Below are 26,627 nucleotides of genomic sequence, written 5' to 3' on the forward strand. Positions count from 1 at the left end.
TTTTCTTTTGTGTTTGTTATTGTTGTTTGCGCTGGAAATTTCTATTTATGCTTGCTCTTGCTATTCTTTTATGTTGCCATCTGGTGCCGATGCTTGATGCAAAAACACTACATGAGGTGAAATATAGTTGTTTAGGAAGGAAAAAGGGTTGCAAGACATGAATAAAATATACGTGTGTGAAATACATAGACAGGACTTAGAAAATATTTCGAGAAGAGAGGAATTTGGAGAGGCTATCTTCGTTAGGAAATCCTTTATGAGATTTTGGTGTCTAATTAAGTAGTTACCAAACTAGTTAAGACTAAGATATCTCTCTGATCCTATATTCTTCACTCAAATTTGTCCAAATATGAATATATCTATTTTTAAAAAGTGTTTAGATAAATGTAATATTTTGACAACAATTTAGGATCGGAGGGAGTAACTTTTTTTCTCCTCACACATTGTGGCTTTCTGAAATTTGAAACCCACTTATTATGATTCTTTGATCTCTCTCTCTCTCTAAGGTAAGTTTGGTTTTCCTTTCTTCTGGAAAGATTTTTTTGATGGAATTCCACGGGAGTTGGTTTCCTCCTAGGCTTCTATGCTCCCATACGGCCCCACCCAGCACCCGTGGCCCAGCCGGCAGCGGCACCCCGCGGGAGCCCTAGACGCGATGGGCCTCCGCCACCCGTGAGCCCAATAAAACGTCACCCCGCAAACGCCCCCCAGAAATACCAATACCCAGATAGATCTTCGCCGACCTCTCTCTTCCTCCCCCAGAAAACTTGGATCTCGCTCGGCCGGCCTTGCTGCTGCTTCTTGGGCCGAGCCCTAGCCTAGCCCCCGATCGCCTCCATCTCCTCCTCCCGTAAGTTCCAAATCCCCCCTCTCCTCCCTCTACCGCCCGCCATTGCCGCGGGCTCTTGGCGCGTCTCGCTTCGGCTCGTGTTTGTTTTCCTGTTCAGATTTGTCTAGGGTTTCGCGTTCTTGGCCCGATTTGTTGCGGATTTCAGGATCCGCGCCTCGGTTCCGCCTCCCGAGCTCGTGATTGGGGAGTGTTATTTTGGGACTCGGGAGTGTCTTTCCGTGGAATATTTGCGAGCAACGATTTATCTATTGCGCATTATGTAGATAGGGTAGATTTTACCGTTTCAGCAGTTCTTGTCGGGGGAATCATGGATATAACTGCTTGATTTGGTGTTGTTTTTGGCGGTGAAGTCGCTGTGATGGTTTGTTCCTGCACAATTTTGTTTGTAAGTATGCGGAAGAAGTGTAGCTAGTGTATAAGCAGTTAAACACAGATGCCAATCATGAATCACGCTCGTGTAAGTCTAGCCAGGTTTGGATTGGACAATTGTTTCAAAGCTTCTTAACTTAATTCAAACCATGTGTAGCTACGGGTGAATTACTATTTTTGTGTGGTTCACCAACTCGAGTTTAGATGGTACCCTAAAACAAAAGTTTAGATGGTGCCATTCTTGCCAGTGAACTTAAGTTGATCCACAAGGAACTGAGTTGTGCTAATAATCACTAACCGTGTTGTTGGACGAACAAACTTCTTTGGAGATGATGCCAATTTGGCTTGGACTAAAGCTGCCAATTATTTTTGCACTGGCCATTCTGTAGAAACTTATTTGGCATGCAATATTCTTTTCCTGAAATTTTTGATTGAATGTCAGTTGTTAATTTGCTCGCTCAAGATAAATTTAATTTAAATGTGTGCTTTTAAACATTGTGACTGAGCCAGGCCTGCCCACAAAGCCACAAACTCCTTTTGAAGGAGATGTCAAAGTCTGCAGTTTCTAATTATTTAAGTTTGATCTTTAGTTCTTTACATCATTAATCACTTAGTTTAATATTTCTAAGCTGTTTCTTATTTATGACATGCGAATAGAAAGTAGATGTTGGTATGTTTTGCTTTGGTACTCCTTCTCAAGAAAAGCTTATGAATCTAAAATAAATGTAGTTCTTAACGATTGGGGGCAAGCGTATTCTAGATAACATTGTTTACTTTGATTCTAAACACTTCTAAAGTATTCTAGATAATATTGTTTACTTTGATTCTAAACACTTATAAAGCAATCCTATCACTTCTATCCAGTTTTTGATTGATCAATTAGACACCAGTGAACATGATCTTGGAGGATTTGCAGTAGTACTGAAGCAGATGCAAATCCCAAAATTTATTAATCGATCTGTGCGCCAGTACTCCAATTTGACCTTACTAGGTTGTTTTAATGAAATTATTATGTGATGTTTCTAGTTACTATCTGTAATGTGGTCAGTATGTTGATCCCTTACGTGAATAACCATTGTTAAAGTCCATTTCGCTTTCTTTTGGTCAAATAACAGGTTCTGACATCTGACTTTACCATGTTATATGTACCAGATTTTGTGATTGCTGGCTACTAGTTTATCAGCATGGCTGATGAAACTGGCATTGAGAATCAAGTGGTCCAAGGTAATGAGGTTGCTGAGCTCATGAATGAGGCAGTCCATGGTGATGAATTCGTCCAAGGTGATGACTTAGCTCAAGGTGAGGATTTCACACAGGGTGACTTGTTGCTCCAAGAACATGGGATGGCCATTACTGAGTTGACCACCCCTCGAACCACGAGGCACCGGAGAAAGAAGTCCCCGGTGTGGGAGCACTTCACCATTGAAGATGCTAATGGAGGGACCGCCACACGGGCATGCTGCAACCTGTGCAAGAAAACCTTTGCTTACAGCTGTGGTTCAAAAATTGCAGGGACTAGTCATCTGAAGAGGCACCTCACCATGGGTTCATGTACTAAGATAAAAAGCCAAGAGTGCTTACAGGCTCTGCGTGCAGCAATTGGGACTGACGATGAAGATGAGGCTACTGTGAAGCGGCGGTCTAAGAGGCCTTACAGACGTACTGGTTTTGCAAATGCATCTTTTGATCCTGATGGCAGTTCTTCATGCCTGGCAAAGATGGTCATTTTGCATGATTACCCACTCCACATTGTTCAACAGCCAGCCTTTACTGCTTTCGTTGATAGTCTGCAGCCTCGTTTCAGGGCCGTAGATGTTGATGCAATGGAGAGGGAGGTGTATGCTGTTTATCAGAAAGAAAAGGAGAGCCTTCTGCAAGCACTCAGCACTATGCCTGGAAGGATTAGCCTCACTATTGGATTATGGACAACTAGTCAAACTCTTGGGTATGTTTCACTAGCTGCGCAGTTTATTGACTCTGAATGGAAACTACATCGAAGAATGCTTAACTTCACGATGGTGTCTTCTCCTCACTCGGAGAATGCACTTAGTGTTAGTGGAGCTATTAGCAGAAGCCTTTCTGAGTGGAGTATGAAGCAGAAGCTATTCACCATCACATTGGACAATGATTGCTCATCGCATGATATCTACAGTGCAAACTTGAGAGATCATCTCTCCAATATGAATGACCTCATGCTAAAGGGCCAGCTATTTGTTGTGAGGTGCTATGCCCATATCCTGAATGGAGTTGCACAGGATGTCATTGCTTCAGCCCACGGTGTCATCTACAACATCCGGGAAAGCATAAAGTTCATAAAAGCTTCTCTTAGTCGTGAGGAAAAGTTTGCTGAGATTGCTCTGCAGCTGGAGATCCCCGGTACGAAGACCCTTTGTCTGGATGTTACCACCGAGTGGAACACTACTTATCTCATGCTTTTGGCTGCCTTGGATTATAAGCAGGCTTTCACTACACTAGAAACATGTGATGATAACTACAATGAAGCACCTTCAGCTGAGGACTGGAAAAAGGTTGAGGCTGCTTGCAATTATTTGAGGCTTCTGTATGAGTCGGCTAATAGTATCATGGCAACAGCAAATCCAACTTCAGACATCTTTTTCCATGAAGCTTGGAAACTCCAGCTAGAGCTGGCAGGTGCCACCAGACATGAAGATCCAGCTTTCAGTGGCATTGCAAAAGATATGTATGAGAGGTTTGACAAGTACTGGAAAGATTGCAACCTCGTGTTAGCTGTTGCTGTTGTGATGGATCCACGTTTTAAGATGAAGCTTGTTGAGTTCAGTTACTCAAAAATTTATGGTCTTGAGGCAGCGAAGTATGTTAAGCTGGTAAATGATTCGCTACATGAGCTTTATAAGGAGTATGTAGCACAGCCGCTACCATTAACACCGATCTTTGTTGAACAAGGGGAAACTAGTAATGCACCTGCCAATGGGAACAACACTGAAGCAACTCCACCTTCAACTGGTGATGGTCTTCTAGACTTCGATATGTATCTTTCTGAGATTGCTACAAGCCAACCCTCAAAATCTGAACTAGAGCAGTACCTGGATGAATCCCTCACTCCGCGTATCATAGAGTTTGACGTTCTTGGCTGGTGGAAACTTAACACACTCAAGTTTCCAACACTCTCGAGGATGGCGCGGGATATCTTGGCCATTCCAATGTCCACAGTGACCATTGGCACCTCTATATTTTCTGCAGGAACAGGAACCCGCATGCTTGATGACTATAGGAGCTCGCTTCGCCCGGAAATCGTTGAGGCGCTTGTTTGCGCGAAAGACTGGCTTCGTTTTTCGCCAACTACCTAAGAGACTCCGAGCACTTCGCTGGTCAAGAGGATTAGGCCTTGTTGAAGCATGCATTTCTTTGTGGTACCTATGTGTGGTCTCTTAACTGTAGGTGTGTTTCAGTTTGTGTGAACTGGCTGTGATCCGTTGCATCAATTATGTCATCGTAGAACATATAATTTGCTGTGTTGAACTCTGTTTACCTCCATGGTGTAATGCACCCTTTCGTGTGTCGTGCCTGTAATCTGTGATCACAGAGATTATCTGACACTGCTTTGAATGTCGCAAATGATTCATGGCATGGGTTCAAGGAGTGGTATCTCAAGGTGCACAAGTTGATTTCGAAGAGAGTTCCTTTTTACTGGTCCATGTTTCTTGCATTTTGGCCAGGATGCATACATAGTAACAAAGTTTTGAAATTTTCTAGTCCATGTTCCTATTTTTTTGTGGCCATTATCTGTACGTAGAGAAAAAACTACTTCAACTGTAACAATTCATGGCTCTACTCTACCTTTGTGCCCCCAGAAATTGGAAGTTAAAAAAGGAGAGGGTTACCATTACCTGAACCGTGAAGTGTGAGGCAGGCACAGACTGTATCTGCTCCAAGCGTCAGCAAATTTCAGCAAAGACAAGAGATACAGGGGAAGAACAAGCTGGAAGTTGAGCAGATTCAGCTCGATTAATTCCCCAGATGGGCCATTCAAGGTGAGATATTAGTGGAAACTGAACCCTATCATCTTCCCACAGTGGTTCAACTCCATCTAACTCTCGCTTCAGATAGCACATGCATGTTTTAGCACTAGAAACCAAATTATCACGCGATGCTCTACTGAAGGTGAGACATTGGAGAAAAACAAGCTGGAAACATCAAACAGTGTATGATCAGTTTGTTTTCCTCCAATTCTCACTTTCAATGCCTGTAGATAACATTGTGTGCGGTCGTCCTGCTCCTGAACACAGAACACGTCCATCTTCTGCTTTCGGTTTCAGAACACCGGCAATACGAGCACGGCAAGTGTTTGGGAACACCAGTCGCCAGATATTGCACCCAAATTCAGTCGGCCGTAAAAGAAAGCTTTGTTTCAGCTCAAATTTTCGACAGTGTCTCATCGAAGCGCTTGCCGGCCTTTGGGCTTTGGGGTCTAAAGATAGCTTCCTCTAATACGCGATTTGATTCCTAGTGTTTCGGGGCCAGCCCATTATTCTCGGCCCAAATGAGCCCATCCGACTGTCCGAGCAGCTCCTCTTTCCATCTCTCCTGTCCTGTGCTGTGCCGACTTGTCATCACCCATTCATTCAGCGCTCTCTGAATCTCAGCACCATCCGCTCGCCTCGCTTCGTCTCGAGCAAATGCTTCTTCCCGGACTGACTCAAGCTCGAGGAATTCTGGTGCCAAGCTCCGATGCTTTGCGCATCGATCGACGGCAGGCGCACGATGGTTGCCTGCTCAGTCGCCTGCCGCTGCCGGTATCGGGCGCCCTGCAGGTGTTCGGCGAATTGCCGCAGTAGGGAGATTGACGTCTGATGGGATCATCCGGGGCATCACTGGGATTCAAGGTATGTGTTCCTGTCAGGCTCTCAGTGATCACTACTATCATCTACACTTTTTTCATTCTTGTCACACTTGTGGTGTGTGTGGAAACATTTGGATTACACAATACTCAAATTGTATCTACTATCTAGTGGCATAAGTATGCTTCAGTTGATAATGCAGTGGTTCAGTTTCCTAAATAAATACTCATGCAATTGTAATTTATGCACTTATCATTCAATTTCTTATCAGTTAGAGAGAGTGCACATAGAATCAGATAACTGTACAAGAAAACGTCAATGTTCATTGGATTAATGATACACGCACCTACCTGCCCATTGAATCCACCAACGTTTTTTCTTATTCCTCCAACTGGGATGCAGGTTGACCCGATTACATCAACTAGACTACAAATCTAGAACGAGGGAGAGCTAGAAAAGAGTACAGATTGTACGGAGCTAAGCTAATTGAAAATCTAGAGACGGGGGGAAATGGATAGATCACAATCTGAGATGAGCAATCTCCCTAAATTTTGGTTCCCTGGCATTAGTAGAGCTACCGAGCACTTGATAAGAATTACACTGGAGCTGGAGGAATTTCTCGGCTCTCACAGCGACGACGACGACGACGATCAGACCATAGTGACAGCATTGTATGGATCACAAAGTAACCCAGCACGGCGAGGATGAGCGCGACAACATACACGGACGTCTTCCACCCCCTGTTGGAGCCGGCTGCATAGGCCCCTAGGAGAGCCACTAGATCCAGTACGATAGTCGTGTACATCACCCTCAGCGACCACTCCTCCCATTCTTCTTCCCTCTCCTTTGGCAGCCATTGCGGCAGCAACATGATGATGACAACGATGGAAGCCACGAAGGAAGTGGAGTTGCTGTAGAAGAAGGTGAGGTACCGTGGCCTCCTGTTGTCGTGCATCACCGGGTTACCTGCCTCGTACCCGTCGACACTGCTCTGCCACGCTCCGCCGGGCGGTTTCAGACCGGCCTGGTAGGTCACGCTCGCCACCAAGATCCCTAGCAGCATCAGGTACTTGCGCCTGGCATGCTTCTTCCTTTCTTTTCGCTCCTTCTTCTTTTCTTCTTGCTCCTTCTTCCGTTCTTCTTCTCCCTTTGCTTCTTCCTTTGGGGGCTCCTCCAGCCCCTGTTCAATGGATGGCGCAGACACAGACACAGGCACGGCTGCTGCAGAACTGCACTTTTTCTCGAGTTCCCTCACCAGAAACACTAGCAGCAGTCCGGCTGCGACCAAGAGGACCACGGCCACCAGCACGAAGATGTAGATGGATGTCTTGAAGTGCTGTGTGCTCCCTGCAGCGTAGCCCCCCATCAGACCGAACAAGCCCACCGCCGTGCAGACAGACAGTGCATTGCTTCGTATGGCTGGCCTGTACAGATTGGGGTTCACCAGGAGGATGATGAGAGCGATGGACAGCATGAAGCTCACCGAGTTGCAGTAGAAGAAGGCTTTGTAACGGCACGGGAAGTTGTACAAGAGGACCGGGTCGCCGGCATGGTGCCCGCTGAGCTTGTCATCCTGGAGCAGGAAGCCGCCTGGAGGCGTGAGGCCGGCTTGGTAGGTGATGGTCGCCGCCAAGATGGCGAAGAGGAGCAAACGCTTGCGCCTCTTCTCCAGCAACTCTTCATCGTCTTTCTTGTTGTCCCCGTCCTTGTGGTCCAGAGTGAAGAAGACAACATGGATCACAACATAGACCAGGACGGCGCCTGCCAAGGCCATGGCGTTGATGGAGGTGTTCACATCCCTGCAGCTCCCTGCGGCATACGCTCCGATGAGGCCAAACAGGTCCAGTATCATGGCTGCCTCCAGCACATGATGCTTGACTAGACGCTTCTTCTGGACCAGGATGATGGCCACCAAGGAGGCCACAAAAGCAACCGAGTTGCAGTAGAAGAAGACCTTGAACCGCCTGGCGTTTGTGGTGAGAAGGATCGGGTCGCCGGCCATGTGCCCGCCACTGTTGTCCTGCCAAAGCCCGCCCGGGGGGTCCAGCCCTGCAGCGTAGGTGATGGTGGCGGCAAGAGTGGCAAGCAGCAGAACAAGGGAGCGAGCCTTGTCGAGAGCCTCCCTGGTACTGTATTGCAGTTTCAGAGAAAGAAAACAGAGTTCAGTTGCCATCTTGCCCATTGCAGAGAAGAAACAGCTAAGTTCTTGCAAGCTGGAATTGAGATAGCAGAGAAAGAAATAGAGGAAGAAGAACAGAGTAATTGTGCTTGCAGTTTCAGAGAAAGTAAACAGAGTTCAGTTCTATCTTGCTACATGATTGCTGAGAAAGAAACAGGGTTCAACTGCAAGCTGGAATTAAGATAGCAGAGAAAGAAACAGTAACTGCAAACAGAGGAAGAAGAACAGATTGTGCTTCCATCGTAGTAGTACCTGAGATCATCATCAGTATGCTGATTTTCCTCAGTTCTTTTGGGCCTGGAACAAGAACAACACAGCCATTCGGACGGCGAAGTGTAGAAGAAGCCATGGAGCAGCAGGATGAATGCCAGGACGGCGCCGACGAGGCCGAGCACGTAGACGGTGGTGTCTGTCTCCCTGCAGCTGCCTGCAGCATAGGCGCCGACGAGCCCGAGCAGCGCCACAACGATGCACCCGTAGAGCTCCCGTGACCGCGCCGTCTTCTCCCGGAGCTTCTTGTCGATGATGAGCAGCACCGTGATGAGCAGCGACGCCACGAACGCCGTGGTGTTGCAGAGCAGGAACACCGTCAGGCGCGCGCCGTGGTGGTCGTTGAGGATGGCGTCGCCGGGCCCGTGGCCGTCGCCGGCGGCGTCCCAGAAGCCGCCAGGCGTGCTCAGCCCCGCGATGTAGGTAACGCTCACCGCGAACGTCGCCAGGAGCATCAGGACCTTGCGGAGCCGCTCCTCCGCTTTCAGCTTCTTCTTGGCCTTGCGGAGCCGCTCCACTTCTTCTTGGACTCCGACGGGGTCAGAATCGGGGACCGGGGCAGGAATCACGGCTGAGTCGGGGACCGGGATCAGAATCCCGCCGCCGGAGCCGGAGTCAGGTTTGTGGACGGGCGTCGCCCCGCCGGAGCTGGATCCGGAGTCGGAGCTGGTGTCTGGGAACCACCAGGAGAGCAGCTTGAGGACGACAATGTAGAGGAACACAGCGGCGACGAGCACGGCGGAGTAGACGGAGGAGACCGTGTCGCGGCAGGTGCCGGCGCCATAGGCGCCCATGAGGCTGAGCAAGTCAACGACCATGACGATCCGCAGGGCGACGACGTCGGAGGCGACCCAGACGGCGTCCTTGTTCTTCCTCTTCTTCTCCTTGTCGTGGCGGACGGCGAGGATGAGGATGAGGACGATGAGGACGAGGGAGGCGGCGAAGGCGGTGGCGTTGCAGTAGAAGAAGGCGAGGTAGCGGGCGTAGTCGGTGTCGCGGATGATGGGGTCGCCGGCCAGCCGTCCGCCGTCGTGGCCGCCGCCGGAGCTCTGCCAGATGCCGCCCGGCGGGTTGAATCCGGCGGCGTAGGTGACGGTGACCACCAGGGTGGCCAGCAGCAGGAGGTATTTCCTCAGGCTGTACTCCCATGGCTGCTGCTGCTTGGGCTGGGCCTGGGCCTCGCCGGCCGCCATTGCCGGACGGCTGCTGGCTGCCTTCATGGACGCCCGCCCGCCCAGCCGGCCACTCTCCCTTGGTTTACAAGTGTGTGATTGGAGGCTTGTGCTGTTAATTATTGGGGCGCGTAATGCAGCGATGGGGATGGATGGAAAGGGATTTTATATTGAGACGACTTGACTTGGGCACGTGGTCGTCGGGAGAGGAAGGAAGGAAGGTGCCGCCGAGTTGGCCGCTGCGGCTGCATCTTTTGAGCTTATAAGGCTGACAGAGTGTTACAGTACTTGTACTAGAGCAATTCTCTCGTGTGAAATGAAGTCTAGGAGAAAGGGGATGGAAGCAAGTCTTCGCCGGCCGGCCAAATTTTTTTTTTGAGCGATTTGTTTTTTCTCGTGCAGTCCCATCGCCGGGCCCCCCGGCCCAGACCCGACGACGTGCAGCTACGCCTCCGAGGCCCAGGAGCGCTGCAGGCCCATGAGAGGGACAAAGAAAGAAAAGCCCCGGGTTTCCAGGCAGCAGGACGTACGGCCCTGCAGCGCCAAACCCACCACGCCAAGCAACACTCTCTGGATGTTCTAAAAAAAAAAACAGTCTCTGGATTGGCAGAGGGATCATCCTCAAAAAAAAAAAAAGAAGGCAGAGGGGTCATCCACAAACCCGCTCTTGCTTCAGAAGGAGACGACCCCACACGGCGTCTGCTTCCGCTGCCGTTTGATGCTGCTCGTCAGGGAGGCGCCAAGATGCATTTTATCCTGGTCCGGCCGATTATTGCCGCACCAAAAAGTTGCGTGTATTATTAATTTCAATTTTTTTTCTTCTTTTGCAACTTTATTATGCTCAATGATACTACTCCGTATGCCTTTTTATTAGGGATCAGAGCTAGGAACAATTTAGTGTTATTTACATGAGTTTGCAACAAACAAATTGGTTATAAAAAAACTGGATTAGCAACCGTTCTCGAATTGTTCCTCGAGCAGGGGCTTTGTAGACTTTAAGCGGTTGATGTCGACGCCAGGCTTGTCAGAATAGCCGATATGGACTCCAGCCGGCACCGGTGGATGGATCGATCATTAGCCCATCATCATCATAGTCATCACCAGTTCGTCGCGTTTTGTTAGCATTTAACCACGCATGCTTAAGAGCAAGTACAATATGCAGACCGGTTATAGCCGTGTTACCTGGTTGGCTCTTCATGCCAATTGTGTCAGTGTGTGGTCGTCCCGAGCACAGAACACATGCAGGCATCTTTTGCTTTCGGTCCGAGGACACTGGTAATACAAGCAGGGCACTGTTGGGAACACAATTGCCCCAAATTCAGATGGTAAAATAATGTATTCCTCCGTGCAACAAAAGATGTCTTAAGTTTGTCAAAATTTAGATGTATCTAGACATGATTTAGTGTATAGCCGCATTCAAATTTGGTCAAAATTGAGACATTTTTGTACTCTTTACAGTGGCAATTTGATTCAGATGGTAAAATAGTGAACTGAGTTTTTTTTATAGAGAAAATAGTGAACTGAGCTGTGAAGAGAGCTTCCTCTAATACGCAATTTGATTCCTAGGGTCTCGGTCCAAATTCTCGAGGCCAGCCCATCATCATTCTCAGCCCAAATAAGCCCATCCGAACAGCTCTTGTTTCCATCTCGCCTGTGCTGTGCGCCTGTGCCCATTTCTCATCAGTTAAGATTTCAGCGCGCTCTGAATCTCAGCACCACCGGCATCCATTCGCGTCGCCTCGAGCAACTGCTTCCGACTTCCGAGACGTCTCACGCTGGAGGAATTCTGGTGCCAACCTCTGATGCTTAGCGCATCGATCCACGGCAACGCAAGATGGCTGCCTGCTCAGTCGCCTGCCGCTGCCGGGATCGGGCGCCCTGCAGGTGTTCGGCAAATTGCCGCAATGGGGGGATTGAGGTCTGATGGAATCCTGGTCTCGGCTCGGATTCAAGGTATGTTTCCTCTCATCAGAGATTACCAGTACTTTCTTGCCACACTTATGGTGTGGAAACGAGCCGCCTTTGAATACACAATTACTTCAAGTTGTACCTAGTGGCATAAGTATGTTTCAGTTGACAATCCAGTAACAAATGGTTCTGTTTCCTTAACAAATACTCACGCAATTGTAATTCATACACTTATCATTCGATTTCTTATGGGATAGAGAATGCAGATAGAATAGGATAACTGTACAAGCATTAACACGCGCACACGCGGCACGCCTACCTGCCCAATGAGCCCACAAACAACGTTTTTCTTGGGGTCTCCAATTGGGATACAGGTTAATCGGATTACATCAACTAGACTACAGATCTAGAACGAGGGAAAGCTAGAGCAGAGTAGATATTGTACAGACTACAGACGTAAGCTGATTACAGATCTAGAGATAGTGAGAAATGGATAGATCACAATCTCAGATGAGCAATCGCCCTAAATTTTGGATCCTTCTGAATAGTAGAGCTCTGGACCACAGTGGTATGAATCACACTGGAGAATTTCCTGGGCTCTCACGGCGACGGTGACGGCGACGACGATCAGAACACAGTGACAGCATCATATGGATCACAAAGTAACCCAGCACGGCGACGATGAGTGCGACGACATACATGGACGTGCTCCACCCCCTGCAGGAGCCAGCTGCATAGGCCACCAGGAGAGCCACCAAATCCAGTAGGATCGTCGTGTTCATCACCCTCAGCGACCACTCCTCCCATTCTTCTTCCTTCTCCTTTGGCAGCCATTGTGGCAGCAACATGATAATGACGACGATGGAAGCCACAAAAGAAGTGGAGTTGCTGTAGAAGAAGGTGAGATACCGGGCCTTCCTGTTGTCGTGCATCACCGGGTTGCCTGCTTCATGCCCGTCACTGCTGCTCTGCCACGTTCCGCCTGGCGGTTCCAGGCCTGCCTGGTAGGTCACGCTCGCCACCAAGATGCCTAGCAGCATCAGGTATTTGCGCCTGGCGTGCTTCTTCCTTTCTTCTAGTTCCTTCTCCTTTTCTTGTTCCTCCTTCTTCCTTTTTTCTTCTCCCTTGGCTTCTTCCTTTGGGGGCCCCGCCAGCTCCTCTTCTACGGATGGTACAGCTGCTGACTTGCCATTTCTCTTCAGCTCCCTCACCAGAAACACTAGCAGCAGTCCCGCTGCGACCAAGAGGACCACGGCCACCAGCACGAAGATGTAGATGGACGTCCTGAAGTGCTGCGTGCTTCCGGCGGCATAGGCCCCCATCAGACAGAACAAGCCTGCCGCTGTGCAGACAGACAATGCATTGCTTCGTATGGCTGGCCTGTACAGATTGGGGTTCACCAGGAGGATGATGAGAGCCATGGACAGCATGAAGCTCACCGAGTTGCAGTAGAAGAAGGCTTTGTAGCGGCACGGGAAGTTGTGCAAGAGGACCGGGTCGCCAGCGTGGTGCCCGCTGAGCTCGTCGTCCTTGAGCAGGAAGCCGCCTGGAGGCGTGAGGCCGGCTTGGTAGGTGATGGTCGCCGCCAAGATGGCGAAGAGGAGCAACCGCTTGCGCCTCTTCTCCAGCAACTCTTCGTCGTCTTTATTGTTGCCGCCGTCCTTGTGGTCCAGCGTGAAGAAGAGGACATGTATCACAACATAGACCAGGACGGCGCCTGCCAAGGCCATCGCGTTAGTGGAGGTGTTCACGTCTCGGGAGCTCCCGGCAGCATACGCGCCGATGAGGCCAAACAAGTCCAGTATCATGGCTGCCTCCAGCACATGATGCTTGACTAGAAGTTCCTTCTGGACCAGGATAATGACCACCAGGGAGGCCACGAAGGCAACCGAGTTGCAGTAGAAGAAGACCTTGAATCGCGTAGCTTTGGTCGTGAGAAGGATCGGATCGCCAGCCATGTGCCCGCCGCTGTTGTCCTCCCAAAGCCCACCCGGCGGGTCCAGCCCCGCAGCGTAGGTGATGGTGGCGGCAAGAGTGGCAAGCAGCAGAACAAGAGATCGGGCCTTGTCAAGAGCCTCCCTAGCACTGCATTGCAGTTTCAGAGAAAGAAAACAGAGTTCAATTGCTATCTTTCCTAAAATCTTGCCACATGATTGCTGAGAAAGAAACAGAGTTCAACTGCAAGCTGGAATTGAGATAGCAGAGAAATAAACAGGAGAGCAGTAATTGAAAACAGAGGAAGAAGAGCATAGTAGTGCTCTGCAGTAGTACCTGGCATTATCATCAGTATGCTGATTTTCATCAGTTCTTTGGGCTGGCCTGGAAAGCCATTTGGACGCAGAAGTGTAGAAGAAACCATGGAGCAGTAGGATGAATACCAGAACGGCGCCAACCTGGCTGACCACGTAGATGGTGGTGTCGGTCTTCCTGCAGCTGCCAGCGGCGTAGGCGCCAACGAGGCCGACCAGCGCTATGACGATGCACGCATAGAGCTCTCGGTACCGGGCTGTCTTCTTGCGGAGCTTCTTGTCGATGATGAGCAGCATTGTGATGAGCAGAGACGCCACAAACGCAGTGGTGTTGCAAAGCAAGAACACCGTCAGGCGCACGCCGTGGTGGTCGCTGAGGATGGCATCGCCGGGGCCGTGGCTGCCGCCGGCGCTGTCCCAGAAGCCACCCGGCGTGCTCAGACCGGCAACGTAGGTGATGCTCACCGCGAACGTCGCCAGAAGCATCAGGACCTTGCGGAGCCGCTCTTCGGCTTTCAGCTTCTTCTTGGCCTTGCGGAGCCGCTCCTCTTCTTCTTGGATGCCAACGGGTTCAGAATTGGGGACAGGGGCAGGAATCACGGCACGGTTGGGGACGGGCATTGTACCGCCAGGTCCGGAGCTGGTGTCGGGTCTGTGGATGGGCGTCGCACCGCCGGCGGCAAAGTCATCGCAGTCGGGGCTGTTGTCTTGAAACCACCAGGCCAGCAGCCTGGTAACCAGAATGTAGAGGAAGACGGCGACCACCAGCACAGCGGAGTAGACGGAGCAGACCATGTCTTCGCAGGTGCCGGCGGCGTATGCGCCCATGAGGCTGAGCAGGTCAACCACCATGACGGCCCGCAGCGGCACGACGTCAGAGGCGACCCAGACGGCGTCCTTCTTCTTCTCCTTGTCGTGTCGGACAGCGAGGATGAGGATAAGGACTATGAGGACGAGCGAGGCGGCGAACGCGGTGGCGTTGCAGTAGTAGAAGGCGAGGTAGCGGTGGTAGTCGGTGTCACGGATGATGGGGTCACCGGCGAGCCTCCTTTCGCCGCCTTGGTGGCTGCCAGAGTCCTGCCAGATGCCCCCCGGTGGGTTGAATCCCGCGGCGTAGGTGACGGTGACCACCAGGGTGGCCAGCAGCAGGAGGTACTTCCGCAGGCTGTACTCCCATGGCTGCTTGCACTGGCCGGCCGCCATTGCCGGCTGCAACCTGCCAGCAGCAGGAACGGCGGCCACCATGTTGTGATGCAGCAGAAATGCGACAATAGGATGGCGGCCGGAAAGGGAGTTGCGTGATTTTATAAAGACGACTGGACTTGGACCTTGGCAGTTGACACGTCGTCGTCGTCGGGAGGAAGATGCCTCTGCGCTGCGGCTGCATAAGGTTAAAACCGGACAGAGTGTTGCTGTTGGAAAAGTACGTGCTCTACTCCACTCTACTCGTACTCTATTACTACTGTATTTGGTAGCTAGCCAATTGCCCAATTCCCACATGTGAAGGAAGGAATGAAAGTCTCGGACAATGGGGGACGAACCAAGTCTTTGTCCGGTTAAGTAAACTAAAGCAAAATTTTAGTCTTTTCAATTTTCCAGATTACATTTTTTTGAGAACGACGAGCGCTGCAGGCCGACGGGAGGGACAAAAGCCCCGGGTTTCTCTACAGCGCCAAACCCACCACGCCTACCACCGCGTGGGTCCTCTGGATTGGCAGCTCCTATGACGTACGCCTGCTGCCGTGGCCACTATCACGGCAGCAGCCATGATCCGTGTATTTAGTCGTTTCATTAGCTCGTAGTAGTTAGGTTTTGAAATGTTGGACAAGAAATCTGTGCATGTTGTAGTTGAAGATATTAGATCAATGTTAGATGTGCGAAATGATAGTTCATTTTGACATGCAAGATTAATTTAGCTTTTTATTATGTAATAATTAGCTAATATAGTGTGATTTAGAGAGTGGTATTTTGTTATATATTGCATGATTCGAAACACTGTTATTTCATATGGGAGTGTTTAGGTGTAGTACTTAATTAGTTAGTGTAAGATACTATTTATTCGCATGAATATTATGTTGTAGATTTGTATTTGTACTAATTAGATTAATCTTTAGGGTGGTACATGGTATTTGGAGCATCTTTGTACGAAACTAGAAGATGACGAAGGTTAAGATATAATAGATCGACCGCTGCTCTCCATTTTGAGGTAATAAGTTTGTACATGCAATGTATGTTATGTTTAATTACCATTAGCTCATGTTTTACATTGTTTTTTCATAGAAGATGGTGATACGATGATTATGACTAGTTGATTCTACCGGTTATTATTTGGAAATCTTGTGTCATAGTTGGTGATACGATGATTATGACTAGTTGATTCTATTGGTTATTATTTGGAAATCTTGTGTCATAGTTGGTGATACGATGATTATGCCTAGTTGATTCTACTGATTATTATTTGGAAATCTTGTGTAATCGTAACCTATTATTTGATCGACACTGTTCAGGTATTAAATGTTGGTTTTTTGCTTGCACTCCCTCCGATTCATAATAAGTGTCTTAGACTTAGTACTAAGTTAGTACAAAATCTGAGACACTTATTAGTACAAAATTTGAGACACTTATTATGAATCGGATGGAGTACATTAGTACTAAGTGAAGTATTGTTGTGATGATGTGCAAATGTCATTGTTCAGTAGTACTGGTTTTTTAAAATAGTTAAATAATATTATGGCATAATGGAAAACAGATATTATTATTTTGTTGAGAAATATAATGATCAGAAAAATGTAAGATTTAATGTCTTCTACTATTTAATATGTCATAATGGCTTTTAGTATTAATTTTGGTATATTTGTAGGGATTTGTACTTTTTTTAATATTATCTAATAATTAATATTATGAAAGTAGTGTCATTCTATTATACTAGTAGTAAATATATTATAATTTAAAAATGTTATGAAAATGTAATTAATCATGGCTAATCAGATTATCCATGGACAACAGCAGTGATAAAAAAAGACGACCTAATGTCTATGTCTACGTCTTCTACGACACATGGGAAACCCGGTGATGGGACTCCACATGCTACGGAGTCATTGTTCCTCCTCATTTTCAAATGTTTTATCTTGCTTCCCTCCCTTGGTTCCCTCGGACATGTAAGCTTCTGTAAGTGCCAGCCTTAATAAGCTTCCCGACGACTTGCGCCCAGTCAACTCGCACTCGTCTTACAAAATCATGAAGCTCCCTTTCCGATCCGATCCATCCTATTGTTGCCATTCCAGTACTACATCACAAGATGGTGGCCGCCGGAATGGAAGTGGCGGCCGGCGAGAGCAAGCATCCATGGGAGTACACCCTGCGCAAGTACCTGCTGCTGCTGGCAACCCTGGTGCTCACCGTCACGTATTCCGCGGGCTTCAACCCGCCGGGGGCGTCTGGCAGCGCTCCGGCAGCGGCAGCGGCGGTGAAGAAAAGTGGCTCACCGGCGACCCCATCATCTGCAACACCCACAACCGCCGCTACCTCGTCTTCTTCTACTTCAACGCCACCGCGTTCGCCGCCTCGCTCGTTGTCATTGTCCTCATCCTCGTCCTCGTCCTCGCCGTCCGCCATGACAAGGGGAAGAAGGACACCGTCTGGGTCAAGGCCGACGTCCTGCCGCTGCGGTTAGTCATGGTGCTCGATCTGCTTAGCCTCGTGGGCGCCTATGCTGCCGGCACCTGCAGGGACAATGTCCACCGTCTACTCCGCCGTGCTCGTAGCCGCCGTCTTCGCCTACATTGTGGTTCTCAAGCTGTGGGCCTGGTTGTTTCCACCCGACTCTGGCTCCATTGGCACAATACCCGTCACCAACACCCCAGCCATTCCTCCCCCAGTCGGCAATGCTGACCCTGGTAGCGTGGCCAAGGCCGAAAAAGAAGGGGAACGGCTCAGCAAGGTCCTGATGCTTCTGGCAACGTTCGCGGTGAGCATCACCTACGTTGCCGGGCTGAGCACGCCGGGCGACGCAATCCTCAAGGATCACCACAGCCTGCGCCTGACCGTGTTCTCGCTCTGCAACACCACGGCGTTCGTGGCGTCGCTGCTCATCACAATACTGCTCATCATCAACAAGCACGGCGAGCGGTCTCGAGAGCTCTACACGTGCCTCGCCGTCGCCTATGCCGCTGGCTGCTGCAGGAAGACCGATACCACCTTCTACGTGGTCAGCGTGGTCGGCGTCGTTCTAGCATTCATCCTACTGCTCCATGGTTTCTTCTGCACTTCAGTGTACAAACTGCTGTGTTCTTGGCACGTGAAGCGGAAAGAAGATCATCATACTGATGATAATGTCAGGTACTACTACTACTACGAAGGGAGCACACAATTACTCTGTTCTTCTGCCTCTCTCTGCAATTACTGCTCTGTTTCTTTCTCTGCTATCTGAATTCCAGCTTTCCATTGAACTCTTATTCCTTTCTCTGCAACGCTAGGGAGGCTCTGGACAAGGCTCGCTCTCTTGTTCTGCTGCTTGCCACTCTTGCCGCCACCATTACCTACACAGCAGGGCTCGATCCACCGGGTGGCCTTTGGCAGGAAAACGGCGACGGGCACATGGCCGCATGGCCGGCGACCCCATCCTTCTCACGACCAACGCTAGGCGATACAAGGCCTTCTATTACTGCAACTCAGTTGCCTTTGTGGCCTCCTTTGTGGCCATCGTCCTGGTCCAGAACAAGAATCTAGTCAGGCACCATGTGCTGGAGGCAGCCATGATACTGGACCTGTTTGGCCTAATCGGCGCGTATGCAGCCGGGAGCTGCCGGGACATCAACACCTCCATTTACGCCATAGCCTTGGCAGGCGCAGTCCTCGTCTATGTGGTGATCCATGTCGTCTTCTTCACGCTGGATGACAAGGATGACGGCAAGAAAGATGATGAAGAGTTGTTGGAGAAGAAGCGCAAGCGGTTGCTCCTCTTCGCGATCTTGGCGGCAACCATCGCCTACCAGGCCGGCCTCACCCCTCCAGGCGGCTTCCTGCTCCAGGACGACGAGCTCAGGCACCACGCCGGTGACCCGGTCCTCTTGTACAACTTCCCGTGCCGCTACAAAGCCTTCTTCTACTGCAACTCGGTGAGCTTCATGCTGTCCATCGCCCTTATCATCCTCCTGGTGAACCACAATCTGTACAGGCCAGCCATAAGGAGCAATGCACTATCTGTTTGTACGGCGGTGGGCTTGTTTTGTTTGATGGGGGCCTATGCCGCCGGAAGCACGCAGCACATCAAGACATCCATCTACATCTTTGCGTTGGTGGCCGTGGTCCTCTTCGTTGCAGCAGGACTGCTACTGGCATTTTTTATGAGGGAGAGGAGGGAGAGGGAGCGGAAGAGAAGTCGCAATGTGGAAGCTGTGCCATCCACAGAAAAGGAGCTCACTCTGGAAGAACCCAAGAATGAAGAAGAAATGAATAAGCACACGAGGCGCAAGTACCTAATGCTGCTAGGCATCTTGGTGGCGAGCGTAACCTACCAGGCAGGCCTGGAACCGCCAGGCGGAACGTGGCAGAGCAGCAGCGACGGGCATGAAGGAGGCAACCCGGTGATGCACGACAACAGGAGGCCCCGGTACCTCGCCTTCTTCTACAGCAACTCCACTTCCTTCGTGGCTTCCATCATCGTCATCATCATGTTGCTGCCACAATGGCTGCCAAAGGTAAATGGAAAAAAATGGGAGTGGTCGCTGAGGGTGATGAACATGACGATCATACTGGATTTGGTGGCTTTCTTAGGGGCCTATGCAGCCGGCTCCAGCAGGGGGTGGAAGACGTCCGTGTATGTCGTCACGCTCATCATCGCCGTGCTGGGCTACTTTGCAATCCACATGACGCTGTCTTCTTATCGCCGTTGCCGTGAGAGGCAACGAAATGCTGCAGTGTGATTCATATCAGTGTGCTCCGTAGCTCTACTAATGCCAGGGTATCCAAAATTTAGGACGCTTGCTCATCTGAGCTTGTGATCTATCCATTTCTCTGTTGTCTCTAGCTCTCCCTCGTCGATTTGTAGTCTAATTTGATGTAATTGGATTAATCTGCATCCCAATTACAGACAAAAAAGAATAAAACGTTGTTTGTGGATTCACTGGGCTGGTAGGTGTGTGTGTATCCTTCATCCAATGAATATCGGCGCTTTCTTATACAGTTAGTTATCTGGTTCTATGTGCACACACTGTGTCATAAGAAATTGAATCTGAAGTGCATGAATTTTTTGACGAAAGCAGCACAGCGTGCCTTTCATTATCAAGCAGTCGAGTAAACTCAACCGGAAGAAGAGTAGCACAGCGTGCCTTTCGTTATCAAGCAGTCGAGAATCTGAAGTGCATGAATTACAACTACATACTTATGAATGTTTAGGAAACTGAAGCATTCGTTGTCAACTGAAACATACTTATGTCACAAGGTACAGATTTGAAGTATTATGTGATCCAAAGGCGGCTTGTTCCACACCAAAAGTGACAAGAAAGTTGATGATGGTAGTAATGATCACTGATGAGAGGAAACATACCCTGGATGATGTCCCGGATCCATCAGACATTCAGACGTCAATCTCACTGCTGCGGCAATTCGCCGAACGCCTGACCTGCAGGGTCGGCAGCGGCAGTCCAGAGCAGGCAGCTTGCGTTACCGTGGATCGAGGTCCTGTCGTCTCGGAAGCAGTTGCTCGAGGCGAGTGGATGGTGCCAAGACTTCGCGCTGAGTTTATGAGAAGCGGGCACAGGCGCACGTACAGCACAGGAGGGATGGGAAAGAAGAGCTCCTCGGATGGGCTCATTTGGGCTGAGAATGATGGGCTGGCCTCGAGAATTTCGACCGAGATCTGAGAATCAAATTGCGGATTACAGGAATCTACGGTATCACAGACCCAAAGCCCAAAGGCAAGGGCTTCATATGTATCATAGGTCAATAGAGCAGATGGTTGCTCTAGAAAAAGTATATATGTTAATAAAACTAATTTATAGTCTCTTAAGAACCATGGATGTTTGTAAATTTTTATGTGAATTTGGTTAAGTTTAGAAAAATTGACTTATAACAAAGTTAGGACTTTCTTACGGATGGAGAGAGTAGGCAGGGACATTTTGTTTACGGTTTTGCTATTTCTTAGGCGACCGAGAAATAACTATTTTTTAGTTGATGATAACAACCTTTTGATTCAATCATTGAGATTCGTGTAAGATTAGCGTAGGTTCGATGGATAAGAAAATCTTAATTGGATGACTACGATCGCCAGCTGAGAAATAACTATTTCTTAGACAACTGAAAAATAGACATTCCCTTTTTGTTTATGCGCGTGAGTCCCAACAAACAAATCTCGTTGTTATTAAAAGGAATGGAATAGGGAGTGAACTTTCCCAGACTTTGCAAGTTTGCTATCTACAAAGAACTAAAGTCGACGCTCTCACAAAAATAAACGGTCACTCTCTAACCTCTTGGCGTGACGGATAAAGATGCCACTCCGCGAGACTAAAATTGTAACCCACAAGACAAATGACACTATCCAGATACAGTGTTTACAATTGGATGATCAGCGGAGCGGATCCCAGAAACAAAAGAATGAATGTTCCTTCATTATAAATTCCGTTATTAAATTCAATGGATTAGCAACCGGTCGCTGACGAAATTGTTCCTCTGATCCGGGGCTTTTGTTGACTTTAAGCTGCCGCTGTCCACGCCAGGCTGTCGGAAAGCGAGGCCGCAAGTGGCCACTATGGACTCCAGCTGGCACCGATGGGATCGACCGGTCATTAGCCCATCATCATCATCGTTATCGTCAGTTCATCGCGCTTGCAACGCGTGCTTAAGCTTAGACTAATCACCGGCCGGTTCCTAAGCTTATTTTTCCTTGCGATCGGTCGCTTGCTCCGTATATTCTTCTGCCTGCCTAATCCACCGGTTAAATTAGTCGTTAATCCTTGGTGGGTTCGGTATAAGTAGTCCCGGTCGTCGTCGTCTTCCCGTACGTCCTCTCCCCTGCTAGCTCTGTCTGTCTCTCTCGCTTCTAGCTTATCACTGCTACTGCCATCAGGTCGTCGTGCTCGTCTCCGGCGAGCTTAATTAATTATTCAATTAGCTCGTGCTCCTGTCGGGCTGTGGAGTAATCCGGCCGGCCGTCCGGCGGCGATGGATGGCGGGAGTAGGCGGATTCCGGCAAGCTCCGGTGGAGGAAGATGAGCTGCCCGTAGCTTAGCTGAGCTATAGCTGCTCTGGATCGACCTCTGCTGCTGCTTCTTGGGCCTAGCTGAGGCGGACTGGCCGGCAGACCGACGATCGAGACAGGTACATGCATCTCGATTCCAGGCATCAATTCTTTCTTGCAACTTCAGGCAGCAACTTAACTAAAGTGATTTGAGAGCTTGATCAATGGATGAGTTGGTCGGAGGATTCTTGGGGATCCGGATTTGGGGCCCCGTTCATTCCTTTTTCCCCAGTAAGACTGGAATAATTAAAAGGAAAAATAAGGAAAAAATAACCAGATTATAAAGAAGAAGTACAAGAATCAGGCATCTGAGTCAGATTCCAGGGCCCCAATCCTCCATTAGCAGGACAACACGATTCTTACTTTTTTTTACAGCAAAACACAATTCTTACTTACTACCAGTTCTTCCTTCTTTCCTCTCTGTCACGGTAACCTCGCTTTGATTCTTTTAACGGTGGTCTCTTTTTATCCTTTTCCCCCTTCCTTTCACCAAAAAGAAGTCCGGAGTTTGCTTTGCCTTCTGAGGAACGGGAAAGGAATTTCTCAATCTAGCTTATCTGCTCATGATCCCAAACCAGTTGTACAAATCCCATCTTTAATTTACAGTCTATGCATTACATGGTCAATATTCTAGTACTACTGAGGAAAGTAAGAACCAAATCCAAGAGAGCGAGTGGCTGGCTGGCTGCTGTTCTTGATCACACACCCAGAACCAGAAATCAATCCATGGATCAGATAATACTTGATTGGATTAGCTTCCGATCGAATTAGGACTCCATGGATTTTGGATCATGTCATCAGTAGCGGGACTTGGACTTGGAGTTGCAGGTGAAGTGGAGCGCGGAGCCATTAGGCCAGAAGAAGCGAATCTCACAAGAAAGCCTCGTCCAGTACTTAATGGCGACGAACCCCCCAATCCTCCACCTCGTCCTGGCCTGCCCGGCGACCCCGAACGGCACCACCCCGTTCTCCAGCGCGCGCGCCATGGCCGCCCTTCCGGCGCCGTCCAGCGGCACCTTCGCCGTCCGCGCCACGTAGGGGAGCGTCAGCGAGCCCCGGGGCGCCACCTCGAACGGGTCCGCCGTCAGGACCGCCGCCACCGTGCCGTGGAAGGTCAGCCCCAGGTGGAGGTCCGAGAAGACGGCTGTCGCGCCGCGGGCGTGGTTGCCGTTGGCCGCCGTCACGGCCATGGCCAGCTCCGCGTAGTCCAGCACCCCTTGCTGGTCGTAGAGGAGCGAGGTTAGGGTCGCCGACTGCACGGCGAGGTAGGGGACCCTGGGCTGCAGCACGAGCACCACCAGGAGGACGGCGACGGCGGCCAGGAGGACGAGGATGGCCAGCACCGTGAAGACGACCGCCATCGCCCACCGCCACCACCCGGACCTGTCGGCCCTCCGCGCGTGCGGGTGGCCCCAGCCGGTGTAGCCGTGCCCGTGCCCCTCGGAGCCGCGGCCATGTCCACGGCGGCCGTGCTGCTCGTTGTTGCGGCCGTACGCTTGGCGGCCGTGCTGCTCGTTGTTGCGGCCGTACACTTGGCCATGCTGCTGGTAGCCATGGTGGTGGCCGTGCTCGTCGGCGCCGCCGTCGTGGCGGCCGTGATTGGAGCTGAGCATTGGGACCTGCTTCTTCTTCTTCTTCTTCTCCTCCTGCTGGAAGGAAGCAGCATCAGGGAAGGGGAAGGGAAGGCGCTCTTATGTGTCCGCGCCTTGGAGCCGACGGCCGGCGACCTTGGCTTGCCCGGCCAAGGAGGAGTCCTTCCTTCTCCTTCTCTGCCAGTTCTAGGTGTCTAGTGAGGTTTGGTATCCGTAACTAATCCCCCCTGCGCAAGCTGCTTCTGAGATGCTGCTGGAGAAGCTGGAAGAAAGCAAGGGAGAATTGCGATCCTGGGCTACCCACCCAACTCATGGCATGGGCACTACTGCCATGGCAGCGCTTTCAGCGACACGCCATGGATGCCCTTTGCTGGTTCTGATGCGTTTGTTGCCTAAAGCTTCAGCAAGTGCAGCTCGAGCTCTAGGTTCAGGTTCAGATGACTCTGTGCTGTGCTGTGCCTCACTGTCGCTGTCACTGATGATGAGCATTTTAGAGTGAGCTGGTGTGCTAAAATGCCATTGCCATTGGGAACCATTCGATTCCATCATTGCAACAATGCAAAGCACCGGATGCCTTTTCCTTTCTTCTACTTTTGGTTTTCGTTTAAGAGGCAAGTATTGCATATTTGAAACCAAGTATTGGTCTGTACTCAAACTTGACGTTTCTGATTCCTTTTCAGAATTTTGTCTGCTAGAACTACAGTACTTGCTCTACCTGCGTTTAAAATTTTCAAGTTCAAATATGGTCCGTTGCAAGAGCCACATAAATAGAGAAAATTCTCATGATTTTTCAGAATTTTGTCTGTCAGATTTTTGCCAAGGCAAAGCAAAGGCAGTGCACAGAGCCAAAGCTACAGAGATAATGTTCAACCAGTTGCGGATACTTGCCTATCCTTTCCCGTGTAAAAACCTTAAAGGCTGAATAAAGATGGAAATTTTGATCCAGCGGATTCCCCCTTTAGCAAATCACTAGCGCAAGCACTAAAAAAGGAGTTCAGAAAACAGCCTTATCTGAAGCCTGCTCTTCTGCTGCAATCCACTACCACCTTATCTCATCAGAACTGGCCACGCCGTTGCTGTCGATTTGCTTTTGGTCTAACTAATTTGGCGTCTAAAAATTATCAATTCTGCAACTCTCATCATATCAATTCTGAGTTTCTGACAGCACTGGACAATGTCAAATTTTTCAGCCCAGGCCATGGAAGGAGCCAGTTACTAATTCGCAGCCGAGGCGCGCCAATGGATCCCCAGACGTTCGTGAGGCTGTCAGTGGGGCAGCTCGGTCTGCGGCTCCCCGCCGGGAAGTCCACGGCGGGGCGCGCGTGCCACTGCGAGATCCGGCTGCGAGGTTTCCCGGCGCAGACAGCCCCCGTACCTCTGCTGACAAACTCTTCAGAGCTCATCCTCGACCCGCATGGCGCGAACGCGGCGGCGGTGTTCTCCCTCGACGAGTCGGACCTGGCGGCGCTCTCGGCGCCGGGGTGCTTCAGCTTCCGGGTTCCCGCCGGGCCCTGCCTCGAGATCGCCGTGTACTTGGGCAGCAGCCATGTCGGCGGCGGGATGGTGGCGAAGCGGCGGCGGCGGAGGCTGGTGGGGGTTGTCAGGGTGGGCGTGGGGCCGGAGTGGCGCGAGGGGAAGCCCGTGGTGCTCCGCCATGGCTGGACGGCGGCGGGGGGCGGCGGGGAGTTGCATTTGAGGGTGAAGGCGGTGGCCGACCCCCGGTACGTGTTCCGGTTCGAGGACGAGGTGGCGCTCAACCCGCAGGTGGTCCAGATCCATGGCCGCCATTGCCAGCCCATCTTCAGCTGCAAGTTCATCCGCGCCGGCCGCCGGTCAGTTCTCCTCCCCCGCCGCCATTACCGTCTTCTCGATTACTCTGTCACTCACGGCTGGATTACTCTGTTATGCTGCAGGGCGTCGCAGGCTGATGACTGGTCGAGTTGCTCTGAAGAGGAGGAGAAGGAGATGGAGACGGCGAGGAGGAAGAGGATGAGGGAGAGGAAGGGGTGGAAGGTGGCGGTGCACGACCTGTCGGGGACGGCGGTGGCGGCGGCGTTCATGGCGACGCCGTTCGTGCCGGCGACGGGGCGGGACACGGTGGCGCGGTCCAACCCGGGGGCCTGGCTCATCGTGCGCGCCGACACCACGGGGTCCTCGGACAGCTGGCAGCCGTGGGGCCGCCTCGAGGCGTGGCGGGAGGATCCGCCGGCGCCGGGGACGAAGGGCAAGGACTCCGCGGCGGCGTGCCTGCTGCGGCTGCGGCTCCTCCCGGAGCAGCAGCGGGAGGACGCGTGCGTTCTGGTCTCGGAGACGCCGCTCAGCTGCGAGAAGGGCGGCGAGTTCTCCATCGACATGGACAGGCACTCCTCCTCCGAAGAACCGGAGGAAGAAGCGGCGGAGTACTGCGCGGCGGGCATGGGCGGAGGGTTCGTGATGAGCTGCAGGGTGCACGGGGAGGCGAGCGGCGGGCCGCCGGTGGTGGTGCGGGTGGCGGCGCGGCACGTGACGTGCATGGAGGACGCCGCCATGTTCCTCGCGCTCGCCGCCGCCGTCGACCTCAGCGTCAAGGCGTGCCGGCCGTTCCCGGGCAAGTCATCGGCGCCGGCGGGCAAGACGAAGAAGAAGCTGGCTCTGGCAGCAGGCGCAGGATCGTCGTCCCCCGACCCCCTCGACCTCGACACGTAGCAAGCGCCGGCCGCCGGGGACCCTCAGCTGACCGAAGCACCTGCTTGCGCCAAGCTCTTCATCCATGGCCACGGGATTCTTCTAAACTCTCTGTAAATCCAAGGAAGTGAACAGCTTTCGTTCGTTCGTTTGCGGTGCGTGCCCATCAGAAATTCACAACTCTCTACGCATATCTGAATCTAAAGCTAATTTCCGCGAGGTTATTGATCGGGCTGACCGGGTGGTCCCACACGTCAGTAAAAGCGCTGAACTCTGACTAAGCACCCCAACCGGCCCCACCCGTCAGTGAGATCACTA

The 26,627-nt window shown here is 50.9% G+C and overlaps 4 protein-coding genes and 1 pseudogene across 5 annotated transcripts; 3 read left to right on the forward strand and 2 right to left on the reverse strand.

Moving 5' to 3' along the window:
• Positions 1-701: 701 nt before the first annotated feature.
• Positions 702-4,870, forward strand: LOC104584035 (zinc finger BED domain-containing protein RICESLEEPER 2). The gene is made up of 2 exons (XM_014901719.2): positions 702-850; positions 2,372-4,870. The coding sequence occupies exon 2, from the start codon at positions 2,404-2,406 to the stop codon at positions 4,546-4,548; it is 2,145 nt and encodes a 714-aa protein (XP_014757205.1). The 5' UTR covers positions 702-850; positions 2,372-2,403; the 3' UTR covers positions 4,549-4,870.
• Positions 4,871-5,574: 704 nt separating this feature from the next.
• Positions 5,575-19,996, forward strand: LOC100843883 (annotated as a pseudogene).
• Positions 6,337-9,812, reverse strand: LOC100828510. The gene is made up of 2 exons (XM_003573388.4): positions 8,471-9,812; positions 6,337-8,168 (listed from the first exon to the last, which is right to left on the reverse strand). Exons 1-2 carry the CDS (start codon positions 9,706-9,708, stop codon positions 6,635-6,637), a joined length of 2,772 nt encoding a protein of 923 aa, XP_003573436.1. The 5' UTR covers positions 9,709-9,812; the 3' UTR covers positions 6,337-6,634.
• Positions 11,785-15,187, reverse strand: LOC112271949. Its single transcript, XM_024462242.1, has 2 exons — positions 13,840-15,187; positions 11,785-13,653 (listed from the first exon to the last, which is right to left on the reverse strand). The coding sequence occupies exons 1-2, from the start codon at positions 15,060-15,062 to the stop codon at positions 12,144-12,146; spliced, it is 2,733 nt and encodes a 910-aa protein (XP_024318010.1). The 5' UTR covers positions 15,063-15,187; the 3' UTR covers positions 11,785-12,143.
• A 1,797-nt stretch (positions 19,997-21,793) lies between the features above and the next one.
• LOC100828811 lies at positions 21,794-26,528 on the forward strand. Of its 2 annotated transcripts, XM_024461250.1 has the most exons (4): positions 21,794-22,133; positions 24,455-24,738; positions 24,836-25,477; positions 25,559-26,528. In XM_024461250.1, the coding sequence occupies exons 3-4, from the start codon at positions 24,885-24,887 to the stop codon at positions 26,328-26,330; spliced, it is 1,365 nt and encodes a 454-aa protein (XP_024317018.1). In that variant the 5' UTR covers positions 21,794-22,133; positions 24,455-24,738; positions 24,836-24,884; the 3' UTR covers positions 26,331-26,528. The 2 variants fall into 2 exon arrangements, with proteins under 2 accessions (XP_024317018.1, XP_003573437.1); XM_003573389.4 differs by lacking the exon at positions 24,455-24,738 and having other exon boundaries at positions 21,797-22,133.
• Positions 26,529-26,627: the final 99 nt, after the last annotated feature.

Source organism: Brachypodium distachyon, chromosome 3, assembly GCF_000005505.3.
Source record: "Brachypodium distachyon strain Bd21 chromosome 3, Brachypodium_distachyon_v3.0, whole genome shotgun sequence".
NCBI classification, from domain to species: Eukaryota; Viridiplantae; Streptophyta; class Magnoliopsida; order Poales; family Poaceae; genus Brachypodium; species Brachypodium distachyon.

Bases quoted from the DNA above. Each gene is read 5' to 3' on its own strand.
- LOC104584035 (XM_014901719.2), top strand. From the start codon at position 2,404: ATGGCTGATGAAACTGGCATTGAGAATCAAGTGGTCCAAGGTAATGAG.
- LOC100828510 (XM_003573388.4), bottom strand. From the start codon at position 9,708: ATGAAGGCAGCCAGCAGCCGTCCGGCAATGGCGGCCGGCGAGGCCCAG. The intron at 8,169-8,470 runs GTACTACTACGA...ACTGCAATACAG, and splicing joins CATACTGATGATGATCTCAG to TACCAGGGAGGCTCTCGACA.
- LOC112271949 (XM_024462242.1), bottom strand. From the start codon at position 15,062: ATGGTGGCCGCCGTTCCTGCTGCTGGCAGGTTGCAGCCGGCAATGGCG. The intron at 13,654-13,839 runs GTACTACTGCAG...ACTGCAATGCAG, and splicing joins CATACTGATGATAATGCCAG to TGCTAGGGAGGCTCTTGACA.
- LOC100828811 (XM_024461250.1), top strand. From the start codon at position 24,885: ATGGATCCCCAGACGTTCGTGAGGCTGTCAGTGGGGCAGCTCGGTCTG. The intron at 25,478-25,558 runs GTCAGTTCTCCT...GTTATGCTGCAG, and splicing joins TTCATCCGCGCCGGCCGCCG to GGCGTCGCAGGCTGATGACT.